The following is a 23,523-nucleotide window of genomic DNA, read 5'->3' as shown; positions in this document are numbered from 1 at the left end:
CAGTTTCGTGAGACCGCTATGTCATCATCTCGCGAGACTGCAGTGCATGGTTAGGAGCATCGCGAGGAGCGGGAAAGGCGCCGGAAAGTGAGTATATAATGATTTTTTATTTTTTTTAATTATTTTTAACATTAGATCTTTTTACTATTGATGCTGCATAGGCAGCATGAATAGTAAAAAGTTGGTCACAAAGGGTTAATAGCAGCATTAATGGAATGCGTTACACCGCGGCATAACATGGTGTAACACAGCCATTAACCCTGTGTGAGTACTGACTGGAGGGGAGTATGGAGAGGGCACTGACAGAGAGTAGGAAGGGGCGAATTCACGGCCAGACTGTGTCCGTCGCTGATTGGTCGCGGCCGCGACCAATCAGCGACACGGGATTTCCGTGACAGACAGACAAAGAGACAGACAGACAGACAGACAAGCAGACGGAAGTGCCCCTTAGACGATTATATATATAGATTGAATTTTGTGGAGGTCTGATGGCCAATTCTAAGAAAAACTCATCCAATCTCTGTAATGAAGCAAAACCTACTGTGTACCCACAAAATTCTGACAGTATTATCAAGTAAATTTTTAGATATGCTCCTCAAACACAGAGATCCTTGTCATTTGATTGGAGTAGCAGTACAAGACACAGCTTATAGAAAAAACAAGAGGTTTCACAAAAAAGCTATTTTTTTTGCTAACCTCATATTTCGCCTAATTTTTGCAAATAGGTATGAGTAATATGTAGAGATGAGCTAATTTTCTGAAATTCTTTTCAGACAGATTACCTCAAATTGTCCAAATCAATATTTCTGTGAACCGCCACACAGCCAGATCTACCCTCTCCTAGTGTATCCTCTCCGATCCCCTGTAGATTGTGAGCCCTCGCGGGCAGGGTCCTCTCTCCTTCTGTACCTATTAGTGCCTTGTTTTTTGCTCATATTTATTGTTATTTGTCTATATTTGCCCCTGTTTCACATGAAAAGTGCCATGGAATAAAAAATGTATAACAATAATCTGTATATAATCGCCTAAGGGGCACTTCTGTCTGTTTGACTGTTTGTCTGTCTGTTTGTCTGTCTGTCGCGGATATCCCAAGTCGCTGATTGGTCACGGTGAGTTGGCCATGACCAATCAGCGACGGGCACAGTCCGGCCGTGAAATGGCCACTCCCTACTCCCCTGCAGTCCGTGCCCCCTCCATGCTCCCCTCCCAGTCAGCGCCCGCCACCCACATAGTGTTTTAGCAGTCCGTTAAACCGACTGTGTTACACCGCGGCATAGCGTGGTGTAACGCAGTCTGTTAATGCTGCTATTAACACTGTGTGACAAACTTTCTACTATTGATGCTGCCTATGCAGCATCAATAGTAAAAAGATATAATGTTAAAAATAATAATAATAAAAAAAAATAATAATGGTGCTATTCTTACCTTCCGCCGTCCACCGATGTGCGCGAGCGGCGAGACCGCTAAACCGACTGCGTTACACCGCGGCATAACGCGGTGTAACGCAGTCTGTTAACGCTGCTATTAACACTGTGTGACAAACTTTCTACTATTGATGCTGCCTATGCAGCATCAATAGTAAAAAGATATAATGTTAAAAATACTAAAAAAAAAATAAATAATGGTGCTATTCTTACCTTCCGCCGTCCACCAATGTGCGCGAGCGGCGAGACCGCTAAGTCATCTGGGTAATTTCGCAATGCTTCTCTGGGAATGGAAGCTGGCGGCAGCCTCGCACGCATCGGGACAACTTCAGTGGATGCCGGAGGGTGAGTATATAACTATTTTTTATTTTAGTTCTTTTTTAATATCAGAGATATGGTGCCCACACTGCTATATACTACGTGGGCTGTGTTATATACTGCGTGACTGATATATACTACGTGGGCAGTGTTATATACTGCGTGGGCTGTGTTATTTACTGCGTGGGCTGTGTTATATACTACGTGGCTGATATATACTATGTGGCTGCTACATACTATGTGGCTGCTATGTACTACGTGGCTGTGCTATATACTACGTGGCTGTGCTATATACTATGTGGCTGTGCTATATACTACGTGGCTGCTATATACTGTGTGGCTGTGCTATATACTACATGGCTGTGCTATATACTATGTAGCTGCTATATACTATGTGGCTGCTACATACTACAGTATGTGGCTGCTATATACTACATGGCTGTGCTATATACTACGTGGCTCTGCTATATACTACGTGGCTGTCTGTGTTATATAGTACATGAGCTGTGTTATATACTACGTGGCTGTGCTATATACTATGTGGCTTAGCTATATACAACGTGGCTGTGCTATATACTGCGTGGCTGCTATATACTACGTGGATGTGCTATATACTACGTGTCTGTGCTATATACTATGGGCTGTGCTATATACTACGTGGCTGCTATATACTACATGGCTGTGCTATATACTAAGTGGCTGTGCTATATACTACGTGGCTGCTATATACTACGTGGCTGTGCTATATACTATGTGGCTGTGCTATATACTATGTAGCTGCTATATACTATGTGGCTGCTACATACTACAGTATGTGGCTGCTATATACTACGTGGCTGTGCTATATACTACATGGCTCTGCTATATACTACGTGGCTGTCTGTGTTATATAGTACATGAGCTGTGTTATATACTACGTGGCTGTGCTATATACTATGTGGCTCTGCTATATACTACGTGGCTGTGCTATATACTACGTGGCTGCTATATACTACATGGCTGTGCTATATACTACGTGGCTGTGCTATATGCTACGTGGCTGTGCTATATTCTACATCGCTGCTATATACTACGTGGCTGTGCTATATACTATGTGGCTGTGCTATATACTACGTGGCTGTGCTATATACTTTGGGCTGTGCTATGTACTACGTGGCTGCTATATACTACGTGGCTGTGCTATATACTACATGGCTGTGCTATATACCACGTGGCTGTGTTATATAATACGTGCCTGTACTACATCCTGCACCCTGAACCCCCGACATCCAGGGCCCCAAACCCCAACATCCTGCGACCAATCAGCGACAGACGCAGTTCAGCCGCGAATTGACGTGAGATTTAAACCACGCTTCGCTGATTGTTCGCGCCCAGCTGGCCACGACCAATCAGCGATATTGGCACGGGATTTAAACACCGCTTCGGTCATTGGTCGTACCCGGCCGTCTGCGACCAATCAGCGACTGGTGCAGTCCGGCCGCGAATTGGCTCCAGATTTTAACCACGCTTCGATGATCGGCCAGCCGGGCACGACCAATCAGCAATATTGGTGCGAAATTTAACCCCCACTCTCAGCGCGACGTACACACATACATGCATACATATTCTAGAATACCCGATGCGTTAGAATCGGGCCACCATCTAATAATAATAAAAATGTTCTGAGGTCTCTCTAGACCCCAAGGTATTGTAAATGGAGTGCTAAGAGGCTAAGGAAGAATACAAACTTATGTTTGCTTGTCCCTCACCTGTTCTGCAGCCGCAGATCTTTTCCAGTTCCTCAGCTCGTGCTCTCTGGTCACTTTTCCCTCTTCAGATCTTCCTGGTACCAGGCCTTGCATAGTCGTGTGTCGTGTCAGTGATTTGCGTCCTTCCCCATTTGGCTTACTAGTGGCGGAAGATATAAAGATTGACGAGAGGGAGCAAGGGAAGGACCGGCACGGAGCTGCAGCACACGTGAAGGGGGTCTTATCAAGGAGTATAACCTTTAATAAGTTTTTACCCTTTACTAAATCAAATAAGTGCAGATTTAATTGTGAGAAGTTCTGGCGAATGTGAATTTTACTTGAAATTCACGACAAATTGAATTTGTCCCAAATCCGTTTACTCATCTCTCATCTCTAGTAGTAGAGATTTTAAGGAGACTTCAAGATTTTCCATGGAAGACTCTTAAGAATTAGTTTTATATTATTTCTACTTCTTGTTTGCTTTTTATTGCTTTCCATTTCTTGAATGTTATGTGGGAACTTATATAGAATTCCATGAAGAACTATGGACATATTAAGTTCTCTACATTAAGGTATTAAAGTGGTCTCCGGGATTGCCAGAAAGAGAAGTCTACAGAACATTGTGACCAGATTTGCCATGGGAAAATATAAATAGAATAACCTATATCATGAATGAAGAGAAAGAGAACTTCACGTAATGGAGTGGTCATGTTTTCCTAACTATAAAAGGGCAGGCTAGCAGTGATGCAGTAAGGCTGGCATGCAAGGCATTTACCCACATCTGTTGGTGTTGACAGATCATAGGAAATATTTCTTTATGTTCTGCCTGTGTTAGAAGAGAGCAGTATTGGAAGTGGAATAATATGTCATCAGTGTCATTTCTGTTTTTTCTAATCTCAACTGTTCATTTAACCCTTTAATGACCAGGCCTGAAAAAGGTTTAAAGACTGAAAAATATACACTCACTGGCCACTTTATTAGGTACACCATGCTAGTAACGGGTTGGACCCCTTTTGCCTTCAGAACTGCCTCAATTCTTCATGGCATAGATTCAACAAGGTGCTGGAAGCATTCCTCAGAGATTTTGGTCCATATTGACATGATGGCATCACACAGTTGCCGCAGATTTGTCGGCTGCACATCCCTGATGCGAATCTCCCGTTCCACCACATCCCAATTCTGACCCTACCATCCGAATGTCGCAGCAGAAATCGAGACTCATCAGACCAAGCAACGTTTTTCCAATCTTCTACTGTCCAATTTCGATGAGCTTGTGCAAATTGTAGCCTCAGTTTCCTGTTCTTAGCTGAAAGGAGTGGTACCCGGTGTGGTCTTCTGCTGCTGTAGCCCATCTGCCTCAAAGTTCGACGCACTGTGCGTTCAGAGATGCTCTTAGGCCTACCTTGGTTGTAACGGGTGGCAATTTGAGTCACTGTTGCCTTTCTATCAGCTCGAACCAGTCTGCCCATTCTCCTCTGACCTCTAGCATCAACAAGGCATTTCCGCCCACAGAACTGCCGCTCACTGGATTTTTTTTCTTTTTAGGACCATTCTCTGTAAACACTAGAGATGGTTGTGCGTGAAAATCCCAGTAGATCAGCAGTTTCTGAAATACTCAGACCAGTCCTTCTGGCACCAACAACCATGCCACGTTCAAAGGCACTCAAATCACCTTTCTTCCCCATACTGATGCTCGGTTTGAACTGCAGGAGATTGTCTTGACCATGTCTACATGCCTAAATGCACTGAGTTGCCGCCATGTGATTGGCTGATTAGAAATTAAGTGTTAACAAGAAGTTGGACAGGTGTACCTAATAAAGTGGCCAGTGAGTGTATATATATATATACTATATACTATATATATATTTTTCAATTTTTGTCTGTCTGCTTTTCAGCAATCTCTAATTTAAAATAAAAAAAATCTTGACAAAATGTGGCTGCATTATGCTTGACATAAAATGAGTGTGTAATTTATATTCATTTTATTTTGCGCCGCAAATGTGGAAAATTATTATTTTTGATACAGTTGCTTTAAATGTTTTTTAATTATTTATTTTACACAACAAATTCAGGTTATTATTGTTATGTAGATACCTAATATGTGTAGGTTATTGTTTTTTTTCTTCTCACATGTATGTAATAATATGTTTTTAAAAAAAATCATATTTTTTATATTTTTTACAGTGGAGACTTTAATTTGTATATATTTTTTCTGATTTTGTACTTAAATATTTTTTTACATAATTTGCTCCCCAAGAGACTAGCAAAGGACTATTATTATTCTTTATTTTACCACTGTCACTGGGTCATCTTTAGTAACCCTGGTTACAGGGGAAAACCGCACACTACAGTGACAAAAGTTGCTAGCAAAGTTGATCTGTGTCTGTTAGGACTCAGCAGCTCTACTTTGCCAACAGTCAACCAGAGATCATGGATCTTAGAAGCATTGGCTATGCAGTTGCCTCTGTACACTAGATACTACTCATTGAAAAAAAAAAGATAAAACCAAAATAAGCAAATACCCTACAGTAAGTAAATATATAAATAAATAAATAGCAACAGTGCATGAAAATAATATTGGGTTTTTTAGTTAACATAATTTTGATTTTAAAAAAAAGCCATCTCACGATGTCAAGGTGACCCTATTCGCACCATGTCAAGGTGACCCTATTCGGGATGGTCCTAATCTCTAGTATTAAAACTTTACCATTTATCAAGTGACGTACATGTGAATAAGGGCTGAGAAGGACTGAGAACTTGCTAATGGACATTAGGCCATGAGGACCTATATGAATGTAATGTCCAGCTCATAGTACTCATCGAGGAAGCAAAAGAGAAGACAGAAAAGCTGATGAACCTCTTCTGTTTTCTCCTTCGATCCCCGGCTGTGCCTGGCAGCTCAAGAGACCCTAGCTGTGTTTGCTAGATTGCAGGAGCTTTATCGCCATGCCATGAATTTACAATGATGTGGGGATAAAGCCCTCAAGCACCTTATATTAATGGCAATTTGTTCTGATGAGGTCTAAGGCATGTGTCTCCTGTTTTGATTATTTTCCCAAATTCCTAATATCACTGGTTAGATGGTGAAGAAACTATTTGAACAATTCTTGGTAATGCTAGTGCAGCGCCCCAGAGTCCTGGTCGTTGCAGTAGCATGGTTCAGCCACTAAGGGGGGCCATGCTGCGTTCGATGGCACGGAAGGAGTTCTCTGAGCAGGTATCACAGTCACCAATACATTTCACAGCTGGGCCTCCGGGGGGAGCTAAGGGTGCTATTCATTAGGCCACTCCCCACCATAGTGGGTAAACTGGGGGTCAGGCAGAAAGTTAGAGAGAACGCTGACGGGATTGAACGAAGCAACACCTGGTGGCAGAGGGTGTTGTGAAGGGAGAGACTGTAGGGTCTCTGCCAGGGGTGGGATCCTGGCAGAGGCTTGGCATGGAAAGAACGTAAAGGGACCGTGCCTGCTCAGCATAGCGGCGGTGCCCAAGGAAGGACTAAGAAGCGAGATAGATTGTGCTGAGTGAGAAACGAAATCAAGCGAAAGGAGATACCAGTGAGGGTTGTGCTGAAAGAGGCAGCACCTTACTGAGGCGCACTACCGGTGGCCGGAACGCCGAGGAGGTAAAGAGTTTCAAGCCATACCTCAGACCTACGGCAGGGCAGTTAGCTTGAGGCGGACTGTCTCACGCATCACCCAGGAAGGCAAAGGGGGGTACCAACAGGAGAGGGGCGCAGATAGAGTCCCGGAAGATCTCCGAGCCTCCCCGTCATACGGGTGCGTTCCTACCATAGTATCTGGAGGGACGAGGAAGATCATTGCGAATTAAGTTGTTGTGAGGGAACACGAGAAACAGACACAACAGTTGTGGGGTACTTTCCGTAAGCACAGCAGGGAAGGACTGCAACACATAGCGCTAGAAGGAAGGCACCGATTTCCACCTGCAAGGAGAGCTCTGGAAGTGCCATTGGACCGGCCGGACTTGCGCAGCCTGGTGAGCCGTATTCCGGACTGAGGACCCAGAGAGCTTCAGTAAAGAGGTAAAGAGACTGCAACCTGGTGTCCTCGTTATTTACCGCGACCTGCACCCCACAACTGCACCGCTACAACATCGCTTATTGCACCGGACGTCCCCCACTGACAGACAGGGCCACGGACCGGGTCTAGCCACCGTGACAACCCCAGGACTGAGACCTAGAGGCCCGGCTCCGGGTACCCCTCGGCCCTGCGGCGGTGTGGGGGCGCTCCAACTTGGCGTCACGAACAGGATCTACTTAAGCCTGAAGAATCAGGTCATGTGTGCCTAGAGACTGTGATTTACTGTACTTTATTGCAAGATTGTGCCGCGCCATTGGCCGCCAGAAGTTCCCGCCAAAAGGCGCCGCCATTGCTACACCCCAGGAGAAGGAGGGTGTGTTATGGGCGGAGACTCCCAGTGTGGCGCGAGAAATGGCTACCGCCCCCTGCACTTCTGGCTGCAAAGAGATGACCTGCCCCAAAACAGAAGACAACCCCCTGAGATGCAACGGCGGGAAGCGGGTGATGGAGAAGCCCGACCTCAGAGAAATGGCGGAGTCAGGTGCATGCACTGCCACCGACTATCAGGCAGCGATGATGAACGGCGAGTGCCTGAGCGAGGAAGAAGTGGTTCAGGCCTGCCCTTCTTCACCGGAGATGGACCGGAAGCCTGCGGATCCGACAGCGGAGCTATGTCCACCAATCCCGACCTTGGAGTTAGAGGAGGAGGAACCACTGCAGGCGGAGCGGAATCCGAGCATCCCATTGGCGGGGCCCCGGTCCGGGCTGCAGCCGATTCCAGCGTCCTTGTTAACGGACCGGAGCGACACCGATGGAACCACATTAGACGCAGGTATGGCCGACGCCCCTGCTCCCCTTCACGAGCCCGCTTCCATGGCCCACCTCCATCGCAGTAGGGAGCGACTTATCTCGGCAGGGCTAATGGTGCTATCCCCCGACGACCTGGGGAGGATGGTGCCACCGCTGTCGACTGGAGTGGGGGAGCCTGTGGATGTGAGCTTAGATGGAGTAGTTCTTCGGTGGGACACCCCCTGGTTTAGAGCAGATGGATCCCGGGAGAACGGGTCCACTCTTGCGGTGCTTACATGGGAACAATATAGACAGTGCTTGATTCTGCAGTGGAAAGGACGGAAAGGAGCTGAGTCGATGGGCCCAACGAAAGTACAACAACCCCCCCCGGCATGGGATGACAGAGAAGCGGTAAGGCGGGGCACTGTGTTGGCCTACCATGTAAAAAGGGGGTGGGGCCTCATACACGAGCCGGGACTGGATACTGATGTTTTCGTTGCGCACTGTAACGTGAGGGCTCCCTGTTGTGGCCGAAGTGGAGAACCGTTACAAAAGGGGGATCCAGTGACCTACAGCCGCCACTTGAACCCACTCGGGTGGTATGCACGAAATGTTCGGCGGTGTATGTCTGGGCCTGCGGCACCTGCAGCCCCAGATCTGGTCCCGGGAGCGCCTGAACTTGTCACTATCGCGACGGTACGCCTAGTGGCAGCCCCGGAGTTGGCCAGTCGAGTCCATCTGCATGTTCGAACCGAGGACACTGGCGCTGTAGTGACCGGGGTCCAGGAACCAAAGCCACCGGAAGGAGAATAAACCTCGATACCATGGAAAATGTAAATAGTTAACTGTTCATTCCTTTAACTGTTCCTGTTTGCTGCTAAACCCGTCTAGGGTTAAAGGTGACCCCTTTGTTGACCCGGGGTCACTGTTGTTTTCCTGAAGTTTATACAGTTTTAAAAAAAAAAGAGAACTGCAGAAATCATGGACTGTGCATGATTCGAACTTCCCTTGTAAATAGTTTGCACCTTCTTAAAGGTGCTCCCTACTGGTTTTAGCCAAAGACACTTTGCGAAGATATTTGCCCTATTTGTTTGAGCCAAAGACACTTTGTGAAGATATCTTTCCTACCGGTTCTAGTTAAAGACACTTTGCGAAGATACCATACCGGAACCTTTGCATGGGCCGGTAGGCTGAGGAGACGAGCTACCTTAGAAAGACTTGGTCTCCTCTTAAAGGGGATGTGAGAAACTGAACTTGAGAGAGATACTGTTGCAGAACAGTAATGCCATAATGATGCCTTGAAAAGAAATGTAACTGTTTTACATGCTAAGTTATATGTGTTGAATTTGTTAAAATGTGAAATTTGAATAATGTTTTGAAGACAGGAAAGATGCAGAGAGCCCGTAGGGGTAGAAGTAGAGGTCTGCATAGTTGAAAGTAAGAGAAGTAATAATGAGGGTGAGGATAGAAGGTAAACCCTGCGTCCCCATTGAAAAGTTACTTTATTGCTAAGGACAGAGAGTGAACCCGTAGGGGTTAGAGAGTGAGTCCTTAAAGGGGCCGAGTAGAGCTGGCTCAGAGTTCTTCAACCGAAAGGAATGTTATGTCTATACTGTGTATAGTAGCGAAAGGCAGTAGGCCCTGGCTGAACAGGGCGGTCCTGTAGAAGAAAGGAGAGGCAGTAGGTCTGGTGCCGTAGGGACAGGCGGTCCTGCAGGTTCACAAGAAGGAGAATGTAAAGTTGAAATGCCTTATAATGTGATTATAGGAAGGCCTTTGATAGACTAAGAGTGTGAGTTTCTTAAAGGCAATGTTAAGTTATTATTTCAAAAATTGCACTAAATAGAATACCCGGTTGGGTAACAGAAGTTATTTATACTCTGTAAATTATAAGGTTAATTATGTTTGTAACGTTACAAGTGTCCTCACCTCCCATAAAGGGAAGCCTACTTAAGTATACTTATTGTTATTTGCACTCAACAAAATTGTATGTCTTTTTGCTAACCTGTATTGTTGTTTTTCTTCCCAGTCCCGGAGTACTGTGTTTAACCAGGGGGGAGTGCAGCGCCCCAGAGTCCTGGTCGTTGCAGTAGCATGGTTCAGCCACTAAGGGGGGCCATGCTGCGTTCGATGGCACGGAAGGAGTTCTCTGAGCAGGTATCACAGTCACCAATACATTTCACAGCTGGGCCTCCGGGGGGAGCTAAGGGTGCTATTCATTAGGCCACTCCCCACCATAGTGGGTAAACTGGGGGTCAGGCAGAAAGTTAGAGAGAACGCTGACGGGATTGAACGAAGCAACACCTGGTGGCAGAGGGTGTTGTGAAGGGAGAGACTGTAGGGTCTCTGCCAGGGGTGGGATCCTGGCAGAGGCTTGGCATGGAAAGAACGTAAAGGGACCGTGCCTGCTCAGCATAGCGGCGGTGCCCAAGGAAGGACTAAGAAGCGAGATAGATTGTGCTGAGTGAGAAACGAAATCAAGCGAAAGGAGATACCAGTGAGGGTTGTGCTGAAAGAGGCAGCACCTTACTGAGGCGCACTACCGGTGGCCGGAACGCCGAGGAGGTAAAGAGTTTCAAGCCATACCTCAGACCTACGGCAGGGCAGTTAGCTTGAGGCGGACTGTCTCACGCATCACCCAGGAAGGCAAAGGGGGGTACCAACAGGAGAGGGGCGCAGATAGAGTCCCGGAAGATCTCCGAGCCTCCCCGTCATACGGGTGCGTTCCTACCATAGTATCTGGAGGGACGAGGAAGATCATTGCGAATTAAGTTGTTGTGAGGGAACACGAGAAACAGACACAACAGTTGTGGGGTACTTTCCGTAAGCACAGCAGGGAAGGACTGCAACACATAGCGCTAGAAGGAAGGCACCGATTTCCACCTGCAAGGAGAGCTCTGGAAGTGCCATTGGACCGGCCGGACTTGCGCAGCCTGGTGAGCCGTATTCCGGACTGAGGACCCAGAGAGCTTCAGTAAAGAGGTAAAGAGACTGCAACCTGGTGTCCTCGTTATTAACCGCGACCTGCACCCCACAACTGCACCGCTACAACATCGCTTATTGCACCGGACGTCCCCCACTGACAGACAGGGCCACGGACCGGGTCTAGCCACCGTGACAACCCCAGGACTGAGACCTAGAGGCCCGGCTCCGGGTACCCCTCGGCCCTGCGGCGGTGTGGGGGCGCTCCAACTTGGCGTCACGAACAGGATCTACTTAAGCCTGAAGAATCAGGTCATGTGTGCCTAGAGACTGTGATTTACTGTACTTTATTGCAATATTGTGCCGCGCCATTGGCCGCCAGAAGTTCCCGCCAAAAGGCGCCGCCATTGCTACACCCCAGGAGAAGGAGGGTGTGTTATGGGCGGAGACTCCCAGTGTGGCGCGAGAAATGGCTACCGCCCCCTGCACTTCTGGCTGCAAAGAGATGACCTGCCCCAAAACAGAAGACAACCCCCTGAGATGCAACGGCGGGAAGCGGGTGATGGAGAAGCCCGACCTCAGAGAAATGGCGGAGTCAGGTGCATGCACTGCCACCGACTATCAGGCAGCGATGATGAACGGCGAGTGCCTGAGCGAGGAAGAAGTGGTTCAGGCCTGCCCTTCTTCACCGGAGATGGACCGGAAGCCTGCGGATCCAACAGCGGAGCTATGTCCACCAATCCCGACCTTGGAGTTAGAGGAGGAGGAACCACTGCAGGCGGAGCGGAATCCGAGCATCCCATTGGCGGGGCCCCGGTCCGGGCTGCAGCCGATTCCAGCGTCCTTGTTAACGGACCGGAGCGACACCGATGGAACCACATTAGACGCAGGTATGGCCGACGCCCCTGCTCCCCTTCACGAGCCCGCTTCCATGGCCCACCTCCATCGCAGTAGGGAGCGACTTATCTCGGCAGGGCTAATGGTGCTATCCCCCGACGACCTGGGGAGGATGGTGCCACCGCTGTCGACTGGAGTGGGGGAGCCTGTGGATGTGAGCTTAGATGGAGTAGTTCTTCGGTGGGACACCCCCTGGTTTAGAGCAGATGGATCCCGGGAGAACGGGTCCACTCTTGCGGTGCTTACATGGGAACAATATAGACAGTGCTTGATTCTGCAGTGGAAAGGACGGAAAGGAGCTGAGTCGATGGGCCCAACGAAAGTACAACAACCCCCCCCGGCATGGGATGACAGAGACGCGGTAAGGCGGGGCACTGTGTTGGCCTACCATGTAAAAAGGGGGTGGGGCCTCATACACGAGCCGGGACTGGATACTGATGTTTTCGTTGCGCACTGTAACGTGAGGGCTCCCTGTTGTGGCCGAAGTGGAGAACCGTTACAAAAGGGGGATCCAGTGACCTACAGCCGCCACTTGAACCCACTCGGGTGGTATGCACGAAATGTTCGGCGGTGTATGTCTGGGCCTGCGGCACCTGCAGCCCCAGATCTGGTCCCGGGAGCGCCTGAACTTGTCACTATCGCGACGGTACGCCTAGTGGCAGCCCCGGAGTTGGCCAGTCGAGTCCATCTGCATGTTCGAACCGAGGACACTGGCGCTGTAGTGACCGGGGTCCAGGAACCAAAGCCACCGGAAGGAGAATAAACCTCGATACCATGGAAAATGTAAATAGTTAACTGTTCATTCCTTTAACTGTTCCTGTTTGCTGCTAAACCCGTCTAGGGTTAAAGGTGACCCCTTTGTTGACCCGGGGTCACTGTTGTTTTCCTGAAGTTTATACAGTTTTAAAAAAAAAAGAGAACTGCAGAAATCATGGACTGTGCATGATTCGAACTTCCCTTGTAAATAGTTTGCACCTTCTTAAAGGTGCTCCCTACTGGTTTTAGCCAAAGACACTTTGCGAAGATATTTGCCCTATTTGTTTGAGCCAAAGACACTTTGTGAAGATATCTTTCCTACCGGTTCTAGTTAAAGACACTTTGCGAAGATACCATACCGGAACCTTTGCATGGGCCGGTAGGCTGAGGAGACGAGCTACCTTAGAAAGACTTGGTCTCCTCTTAAAGGGGATGTGAGAAACTGAACTTGAGAGAGATACTGTTGCAGAACAGTAATGCCATAATGATGCCTTGAAAAGAAATGTAACTGTTTTACATGCTAAGTTATATGTGTTGAATTTGTTAAAATGTGAAATTTGAATAATGTTTTGAAGACAGGAAAGATGCAGAGAGCCCGTAGGGGTAGAAGTAGAGGTCTGCATAGTTGAAAGTAAGAGAAGTAATAATGAGGGTGAGGATAGAAGGTAAACCCTGCGTCCCCATTGAAAAGTTACTTTATTGCTAAGGACAGAGAGTGAACCCGTAGGGGTTAGAGAGTGAGTCCTTAAAGGGGCCGAGTAGAGCTGGCTCAGAGTTCTTCAACCGAAAGGAATGTTATGTCTATACTGTGTATAGTAGCGAAAGGCAGTAGGCCCTGGCTGAACAGGGCGGTCCTGTAGAAGAAAGGAGAGGCAGTAGGTCTGGTGCCGTAGGGACAGGCGGTCCTGCAGGTTCACAAGAAGGAGAATGTAAAGTTGAAATGCCTTATAATGTGATTATAGGAAGGCCTTTGATAGACTAAGAGTGTGAGTTTCTTAAAGGCAATGTTAAGTTATTATTTCAAAAATTGCACTAAATAGAATACCCGGTTGGGTAACAGAAGTTATTTATACTCTGTAAATTATAAGGTTAATTATGTTTGTAACGTTACAAGTGTCCTCACCTCCCATAAAGGGAAGCCTACTTAAGTATACTTATTGTTATTTGCACTCAACAAAATTGTATGTCTTTTTGCTAACCTGTATTGTTGTTTTTCTTCCCAGTCCCGGAGTACTGTGTTTAACCAGGGGGGAGTGCAGCGCCCCAGAGTCCTGGTCGTTGCAGTAGCATGGTTCAGCCACTAAGGGGGGCCATGCTGCGTTCGATGGCACGGAAGGAGTTCTCTGAGCAGGTATCACAGTCACCAATACATTTCACAGCTGGGCCTCCGGGGGGAGCTAAGGGTGCTATTCATTAGGCCACTCCCCACCATAGTGGGTAAACTGGGGGTCAGGCAGAAAGTTAGAGAGAACGCTGACGGGATTGAACGAAGCAACACCTGGTGGCAGAGGGTGTTGTGAAGGGAGAGACTGTAGGGTCTCTGCCAGGGGTGGGATCCTGGCAGAGGCTTGGCATGGAAAGAACGTAAAGGGACCGTGCCTGCTCAGCATAGCGGCGGTGCCCAAGGAAGGACTAAGAAGCGAGATAGATTGTGCTGAGTGAGAAACGAAATCAAGCGAAAGGAGATACCAGTGAGGGTTGTGCTGAAAGAGGCAGCACCTTACTGAGGCGCACTACCGGTGGCCGGAACGCCGAGGAGGTAAAGAGTTTCAAGCCATACCTCAGACCTACGGCAGGGCAGTTAGCTTGAGGCGGACTGTCTCACGCATCACCCAGGAAGGCAAAGGGGGGTACCAACAGGAGAGGGGCGCAGATAGAGTCCCGGAAGATCTCCGAGCCTCCCCGTCATACGGGTGCGTTCCTACCATAGTATCTGGAGGGACGAGGAAGATCATTGCGAATTAAGTTGTTGTGAGGGAACACGAGAAACAGACACAACAGTTGTGGGGTACTTTCCGTAAGCACAGCAGGGAAGGACTGCAACACATAGCGCTAGAAGGAAGGCACCGATTTCCACCTGCAAGGAGAGCTCTGGAAGTGCCATTGGACCGGCCGGACTTGCGCAGCCTGGTGAGCCGTATTCCGGACTGAGGACCCAGAGAGCTTCAGTAAAGAGGTAAAGAGACTGCAACCTGGTGTCCTCGTTATTTACCGCGACCTGCACCCCACAACTGCACCGCTACAACATCGCTTATTGCACCGGACGTCCCCCACTGACAGACAGGGCCACGGACCGGGTCTAGCCACCGTGACAACCCCAGGACTGAGACCTAGAGGCCCGGCTCCGGGTACCCCTCGGCCCTGCGGCGGTGTGGGGGCGCTCCACTAGCATCAATGAGAAAATTAAGCTTAAAGGGATTAACATTACTTAACCACATCATATGTAATAACTTGTTGATAACTGGGGGTTTTGTGTAGGCAGAACTTGCAAGGAATGAACCCGTCTTTGTACTACTGTAACAATAGCTGGGAATTCAAATGTTTTCAAAACATATACAGTGATGGCCGAACATGTTGGCACTCTTGAAATTTTTCCAGAAAATGAAGTTTTTCACTTAGAAAATAATTGCGATTACACATGTTTTGATATGTTTATTTTATTTGAGTTTATTGGAACAACATAAAAAGGTCAAATTGGACATTATTTCACACAAAAATGTGCCAGACAAAATTGTTGGCACCTTTCCAAAAATGTGACAGGTATTCAAACTCATCTGTTGCAAGAGAAACCAGTGTGAACAATATGAAAATCTTACATAAAACTAAATAAAAAGGGGAGAATTGGACTTAATGTTTGCATTGTGTGTATCAACACTTTCAAGGTTACAAGTCCATCTCCAGAGATCTTGAGGTTCCTTTGTCCATGGTGAGCAACATAATCAAGAAGTGTACAACCCTTGGTACTGTAGCTAATCTCCCTGGATGCAGACGAAAGAGAAAAATGCTGAGAGGTTGTAATGCAGGATAGCTTGGATGGTGGATAAATAACCCCAATCAAGTTCTAAAGAAATTTGAGCTGTTCTGCAGGGTGCATCAGTGTCAGCTCAAACTGAGCCTATATTTCGATATTTGAATGCTTACTATGGCAAGAGACCCAGGAGAACCCCACTGCTGACACATAGACATAAAAAGCTAGACTACAGTTTACCAAAATGTATATGAGTAAGCCAAAATTCTTCTGGGAAAGCGTCTTGTGGACAGATGAGACCAAGATAGAGCTTTTTAGTAAAGCACATCATTCTACTGTTTACCAAAAATGGAATGAAGCCTACAAAGAAAAGAACACAGTACCTACAGTCAAATATGAGGTAGGTTCAAAAATCATATGGTGTTGTTCAGCTGCCACTAGCACTGAGTGCCTTGACTGCATTCAAGGCATCATGAAATCTGTAGATTACCGAAGGATTTGGGGTCACAATGTAGTGCCCAGTGCCAGAAAGCTGGGTTTACATCCTACGTCATGGTCGTCCAGCAGGACAATGATCCCAAACATACTTGAAGAAGCACTCAGAAATGGATGGAAACAAAGCAGTAGAAAGTTCTGAAGTAGCCAGCAATAAAGCAGGATCTAAATCCCCATTGAACACCTGTGGAGAGATCTTAAAATTGCTATTGGGAGAAGGCACCCTTCAAATATGAGAGACCAGGAGCAGATTGCAAAAGAAGAGTGGTCCAAAATTCCAGGTGAAAGGTGTAAGAAGTTTGTTGGTGGTTATAAGAAACAATTTATTCCAAAGGGTGTACAACCAAATATTATGGTAAGTTGAGGGTGCCAGACCAGTTTTGGGGTTTTGTGTCAAACTATGTCCAATTTGCCTTTTTTTCTCCACTTTTTCATGATGTTCTAATACACACACAGGAAATAAACATGTAAAACAAAACGTGTGTAATTGCAAGAATTTTCTTTGAGAAATGCATCATTTTGTGGAACAATCTCAAGGGTGCCAACACTCTCAGCCCTGACTGTATTTTATATGCAGAAATAAATGCATATGTGTTAGGGTATGTTTCCATGGGGCATATTGTTTGAGTTTTTACTGCTGATTCGATGCTGCATACATCTGCAGCGTCCAATCTGCAGCGTCCAAATGTTACAGCATAGTGGAGGGGATTTTATGAAGTCTCATCTCCACTATGCTTGCAGAGCCGCATCCGGCGGCCCTGCGTAACCAAACCTGTGGCGCGTCTTTCCAGACTGCAGCATGTCTATTTATCTTGTGGAGACGCTCCGTTTCCGCAAGATAAATAACACAGTCTATGAATACGAGGCGGTGATTCCGCATGTGTTCAATGAACACATCCGGAATCACCGTCTGTACAACAGGGGGTGGCACTTTTGGCGGAGCGCGGTATCCTCTGCATCCAAAGCGCAGGGATTTCTGACCATGGAAACATACCCCAAGAAAGTGAATCTATCTGTTAAAAGGTTTCTCATCTATGTACTGTGTATTTTTATTTAAATTTTTTTGGATTCTACTATAAATAATATTATTCCATATCTCCTCTTTATGTTTTAGTGTAACCATGCATGTATCTCGGCTCAGAGGACAACAATACTGCTTACACCCTAAGCTACACAGTACAAAGAAGTTCCTCAAGTGGTACACAATATATCGAGAAAAGAACAGGTAAGATTACTATCATTATTATTGCTACTAGTAATGTATGCCAACGTATTATTACTGACTAGATGGTGGCCTGAATCTAATGCATCGGGTATTCTAGAATATGTATGACAGAACTGGTTCAGTAAACGTAAACGTAGCTTATAACAGACGACGTACCATATAGCACAGCCCATGTAGCATATAGCACAGCCACGTAGCATAAAACACAGCCCACATAGCAGATAGCACAGCCACATAGTATATAACACAGCTACATAGTGTATAGCACAGCCACATAGCATATAACAGCCCACGTAGTATATAGCACAGCCACGTAGTATATAACACAACCACATAGCATATAGCACAGCCACATAGCATATAACAGCACAAGTGGTATATAGCACAGCCGCATAGTATATAACACAGCCACGTAGTATATAGCACAGCCACGTAGCATATAGCACAGCCACCTATCATGTAACACAGCCCACATAGCATATAGCACAACCCACATAGTATATAGCAGTGTGGGCCCCATATCCCTGTTAAAAAAATAATTGAAATAAAAAATAGTTATATACTCACCTTCCGGCGGCCCCTGGATCGAGCCCAGGAGTTAGCGATGCTCTCCCCAGGACCGTTCCCAGTGATGCTTTGCAGCAATAACCCGTGATGACGTAGCAGTCTCACATGATCCTACGTCATCTGGGGTCATTTCGCAAAGCATTACTGGGAACGGAGCTGCCAAGAGCATCGCGAGGATGGGGAAGGCTGCGGGAGCCGCCGGAAGGTGAGAATAGCCCGATTTTTTTTTTTTTAATTATTTTTAACATTATACCTTTTTACTATTGATGCTGCATAGGCCGGCCGTGACCAATCAGCAACGCGGGATTTCCGTTACAAACAGACGGAAATGGAACTTAGACGATTATATATATATAGATACTGTTGTATACATGTGCAAGTAAAAGCAGTTCCATGAGTAATCCTCCTTATTTATCTTTATGATTGTTTGTTTCACTGCAGGATTATTTTGCGGGATTACAACCTATGACTAACAGATTATTCCCATGTACAAAGTAGAATTTCCTCCATTGAAATTGCATAGGTACTAACAATATTTTTGGCAATTCAGTGATGCTTTAACCCCATACCCACCTTCGGTTCCTTTCTTGACGTCCATAAATCTTGCCCCAAGCATACAATTTGATTGTGTAAACCCCAATCTCCTTTTGGTCTAGAATACTGCAAATTTATTGGGACTGTTTCCAAAAAAATATTATAGTCCTGGAAATTTAGGATTTTTGATCTATGAAATTGAATGTTACTAAGGAACTGCCCTACTGTTGCATCTTTATGCAGAAATGCTGCAACTAATGAATGTTATTTCGGTGAGCTTTTAGATAATTTTTATTTATTTTGATAACTCTTAAAAAAATATAGAGAGCAATATTTTTCTTAAAGAGGAGATCATGACAATGTAATTCAGCAATATCTTAAATTCAAACACTTTGCATCTCATACCAATAAATTAATGGGAATCTGTCAGCAGTTTTTTGCTATGTGATCTGAGGACAGCATGATGTCGGGATTAAAATACAGATTTCAACTATGTGTCACATATCAGACTGTGGGCCGTTGTTTACTTTCAATTAAGGTTTTATCACTAGGACATTATCATTGCTGTTACTGGCTGGCTGTGTGAGCTCTGGTCTGACTCCGCCCCCGCCTCTGATAAGCAGCTCAATGTAAATAGACATTGTATGATATCATTGCCTAGATCATGGTTCTCTCAGATGAGGTATGAAAAACCTGCTGAAAGATTTCCTTTAAATGAAAAGCCTAATTCTCTGTCAGCCTATAACAAAAAGCCAGAATTAAAAAGAAAACATTCTAATTCTATATACACAATTTACTATATACAATATACTTAGAATAGGGTGTGGAGAATATTAAGAAAAGGAAACACTTTTTTTGGAATCTTTAACATCATTCTTTTTATTACATTCTTATTCAAGGAATGCAGAACTTATTAAAAACATTTTCTGAGAACAATTATGGCCTCTGGTGGCACAGAGCAGTAGATTTTTTTGTGAGCACCTTTTGGGAGAACAACTCTAGTTTGACTAAATATTTAACTGTTTCATATCCAGTACATTTGTCAGAGTTAAGAAAAGACATAAGTACAACTAATAATTTTACTGCCCCTACCATGACACTTAGCCGATACCTTTCCAGATGTAGAGAGTACATTTTTCTGCTTGTTTTCTACAACTAATTATTTATTTTGAGTTGTTCATTAGAGGACAAAGACAAATTGGGTTAGTTTATTTAGGGCCGGTTTTACACAAAGTGGGGCCCTGGGCAAAAAGTTTAAAGTGGGGCCCCAAATGCTAACCCGTATTGCACCATCACACAGAAACATTTTGGTTGCATTTATATGCACTGAGCTCAGGGTATTAAAAGGGCATGATCTACAATTTTTATACTGTTCATTACCGGACTCCTCACACCGACTGATGAAGAATGATGGGCACAGAACAATCACTAATAGATGAATCTGTACAGTATCATGTTATCAGCAGCACATCTGCAGTTTACACCGGGCAATGTGCTGCTGAGAACAATGATTTTTGGTCTGGTATAATCACCTGAGGGATGAGTAGCATTTTACTCATTCGTTGGGCGATTGCTGACGTGTTTACACCTATGAACTTTCATCTGCGCTGCCAGGATTGCAGATGCCACACACACACACAGTATGTGATTAGTGTTGAGCGATACCGTCCGATACTTGAAAGTATCGGTATCGGATAGTATCGGCCGATACCTGAAAAGTATCGGATATCGCCGATACCCGATACCAAGAATTAAAATAAAAAATATTGATATACTCACCTTTCCGGAGGCCCCTGGACATCACCGCTGGTAACCGGCAGCCTTCTTTGCTTAAAATGAGCACGTTTAGGGCCTTCCATGATGTCACGGCTTCTGATTGGTCGCGTGCCGCTCATGTGACCGCCACGTGACCAATCACAAGCCGCGACGTCATTCTCAGGTCCTAAATTCCTAGAATGAGGAGTTTAGGGCCTGAGAATGACGTCACGGCTTGTGATTGGTCGCGTGGCGGTCACATGAGCGGCATGCGACCAATCAGAAGCCGTGACGTCATGGAAGGCCCTAAACGCGCTCATTTTAAGCAAAGAAGGCTGCCGGTTACCAGCGGTGATGTCCAGGGGCCTCCGGAGAGGTGAGTATATCAATATTTTTTATTTTAATTCTTTATTTTACACAGTAATATGGATCCGATACCGATTCCCGATACCACAAAAGTATCGGATCTCGGTATCGGAATTCCGATACCGCAAGTATCGGCCGATACCCGATACTTGCGGTATCGGAATGGTCAACACTATATGTGATACAAACACTGTATATTACAGACACACACAAATATGTATATACACCAAGCCCATACACACATATGTATACAAGGAGCATATACATACATACACAAAGCACATACATACAGATATTCATACAGAGACATGCATGCACAGGCACGTACAGTGTGGAAAATAAGTATTTAATACACTGCCGATTGTGCAAGTTTTCCCACCTACAAAGAATGGAGAGAGCTGTAATTTTTATCGTAGGTACACTTCAACTGTGGTAGACAAAATCTAAAAATAAAAACCAAGCAAGAATTCTGGCTCTCATAGACGTGTTAGTCTTTCTTTACTAAGTCCTCCTGCGCTGCACTCATTACCTGTATTAATTGCACCTGTATAAAAGACACCTGTCCAAACACTCAATCAATCACTCTCCAACCTCTCCATCATGGCCAAGTCCAAAGAGCTGTCTGACGGCACCAAGGACAAAATTGTAGACCTGCACAAGGCTGAATGGGCTACAGGACAATAGGCAAGCAGCTTTGTGAGAAAACAACAAATGTTGGCTCATTTATTAGAAAATGGAAGAAACACAATATGACTGTCAATCTTCCTCAGTCTGGGCCTCCATTCAACATCTCGCCTCATGAGGTAAGGATGATTCTGAGAAAGGTCAGGTATCTGCCCAGAACTACATGGAAGGACCTGGTCAATGACCTGAAGATATCGAGGACAACAGTCTCAAACATTATCGTTAGTAACACACTATGCCATCATGGATTAAAATCTGCCAAGGCACGCAAGGTCCCCTTGTTTACGACAACACATGTCCAGGCTTGTGTGAAGTTCACCAATGACCATCTGGGTGATCCAGAAGAGGTGTGGGAGAAAGTCATATGGTCAGATGAAACCAAAATAGAACTTTCTAGTATTAAATCCACTTGCCATGTTTGGAGGAAGAAGGATGAGCACAACCCCAAGAATACCATCCCAACCGTGAAGCATGGTGGTGGAAACATACTTGGGGGGTGCTTTTGTGCAAATTGGACAGGACACCTGCACCGTATTGAAGGGGAGATGGATGGGGTCATGTATTGCGAAATCTTGGCCAACAACCTCCTTCCTGCAGAAAGAGCATTGAAAATGGATTGTGGCTAAATATTCCAGCATGACATTGACCCAAAACAAACAACCAGGGCAACTAAGGAGTGGATCTGTAAGAATCATTTCAAGGTCCTGGAGTGGTCTAGCCAGTCTCCAGACCTGAACTCAATAGAAAATCTTTGGAGGGAGTTGAAAATCAATGTTGGCCAGCGACAGCCCCGAAACCTGAAAGATCTTGAGACAATCTGTATGGAGGAGTGGGCCAAAATTCGTGCTGCAGTGTATGCAAACTTGGTCAAGAACAACAGGAAACATCTGAACTGTGCAATTGCAAACAAAAGTTTCTGTGCCGAAAATTATGTTTTCTTTTTCTGTTATATCAGATACCATATTTTTCAGACTATAAGATGCACCGGACCATAAGACGCACCTAGGTTTTAGAGGAAGAAAATAGAAAAAAATTAAGGAAAAAAATGTGGTCAATTCTGTACTAATATCCCATATCCTGGTATATACAGTATATGTCCCGACTTCCCAATCCAGGTGTACATGGTCCCCTCATCCGTATCCTGGTATGCATGGCCTCCTCATTCCTATCCTGGTATGCATGGCCTCCTCATCCCCATCCTGATATGCATGGCCCCCTCATTCCCATCCTGGTTTGCATGGCCCCCTCATTCTCATGCTGGTATGCATGCCCCCTCATCCCCATCCTGGTCTGCATGGTGCCCATCCCTATCCTTGTATGCATGGCCTCTTCATTCCTATCCTGGTATACATGGTCCCCTCATGCCCATCCTGGTATGCATGGTCCCCTGATCCCCATCTTGGTATGCATGACCTCTTCATCCCTTTCCCGGTCTGCATGGCGCCCATCCCTATCCTGGTATGCAATGCATGTCATCCTCATCCCTATCCTGGTATGCATGGCCTCCTCATCCCTTTCCTGGTATGCATGGCCTCCTCATCCCTTTCCTGGTATGCATGGCCTCCTCTTCCTTATCCTGGTATACATGGCCTCCTCATCCCCATTCTGGTATGCATGGCCCCCTTATCTCTAACCTGATATGCATGGCCCCCTCGTCCCTATCCTGGTATACATGGCCCCATTAGTAAAAAATAAAAAACATAAACCATTCTACTTACCTTCCCTGCGTTCCCTCGCAGCATCCTGTTCTGATGACGGAAGCTGATTTATTCTTGTAAGCAGCGCATGGCAGTGACATCATGCACTGCTTACAAGTCGAGTACAGCTGCAGGAATACTCGCTGCTCCCCTCGCCGAGACAACGTGTGTGTGGAGCAATGAGTATGCATTGATCTTTAATAGTGTGCACAGTAACCTCAGCCACTGGCTTTCTTCAGCAGCCGTGCAATCACGTGTGCCTGCTACTTAAGGGAATGAATATTCACTGCTCTCTACTCCCATGCATGGGGAGAGCAGTGAATATTCAATCTTTTTAATAGCGGGCATACGGCATACAT

General features: G+C 45.9%; 1 protein-coding gene across 1 annotated transcript in view; it reads left to right on the top strand.

Annotated features, from left to right (window-relative positions):
• CXCL14 (C-X-C motif chemokine ligand 14) overlaps positions 1-23,523 on the top strand; it is a 53,883-nt gene that overhangs the window by 21,364 nt on the left and 8,996 nt on the right. Inside the window, exon 3 of the mRNA XM_077266097.1 lies at positions 17,451-17,561. Coding sequence (XP_077122212.1) covers positions 17,451-17,561 — 111 coding nt within the window. The remainder of the gene's footprint in view (positions 1-17,450; positions 17,562-23,523) is intronic.

The sequence above is a fragment of the Ranitomeya variabilis genome, chromosome 5 (assembly GCF_051348905.1).
Source record: "Ranitomeya variabilis isolate aRanVar5 chromosome 5, aRanVar5.hap1, whole genome shotgun sequence".
In the NCBI taxonomy this organism is placed as follows: Eukaryota; Metazoa; Chordata; class Amphibia; order Anura; family Dendrobatidae; genus Ranitomeya; species Ranitomeya variabilis.
The sequence above is the reverse complement of the archived record's forward strand: the minus strand, read 5'-3'. Positions and strand labels throughout refer to the sequence as shown.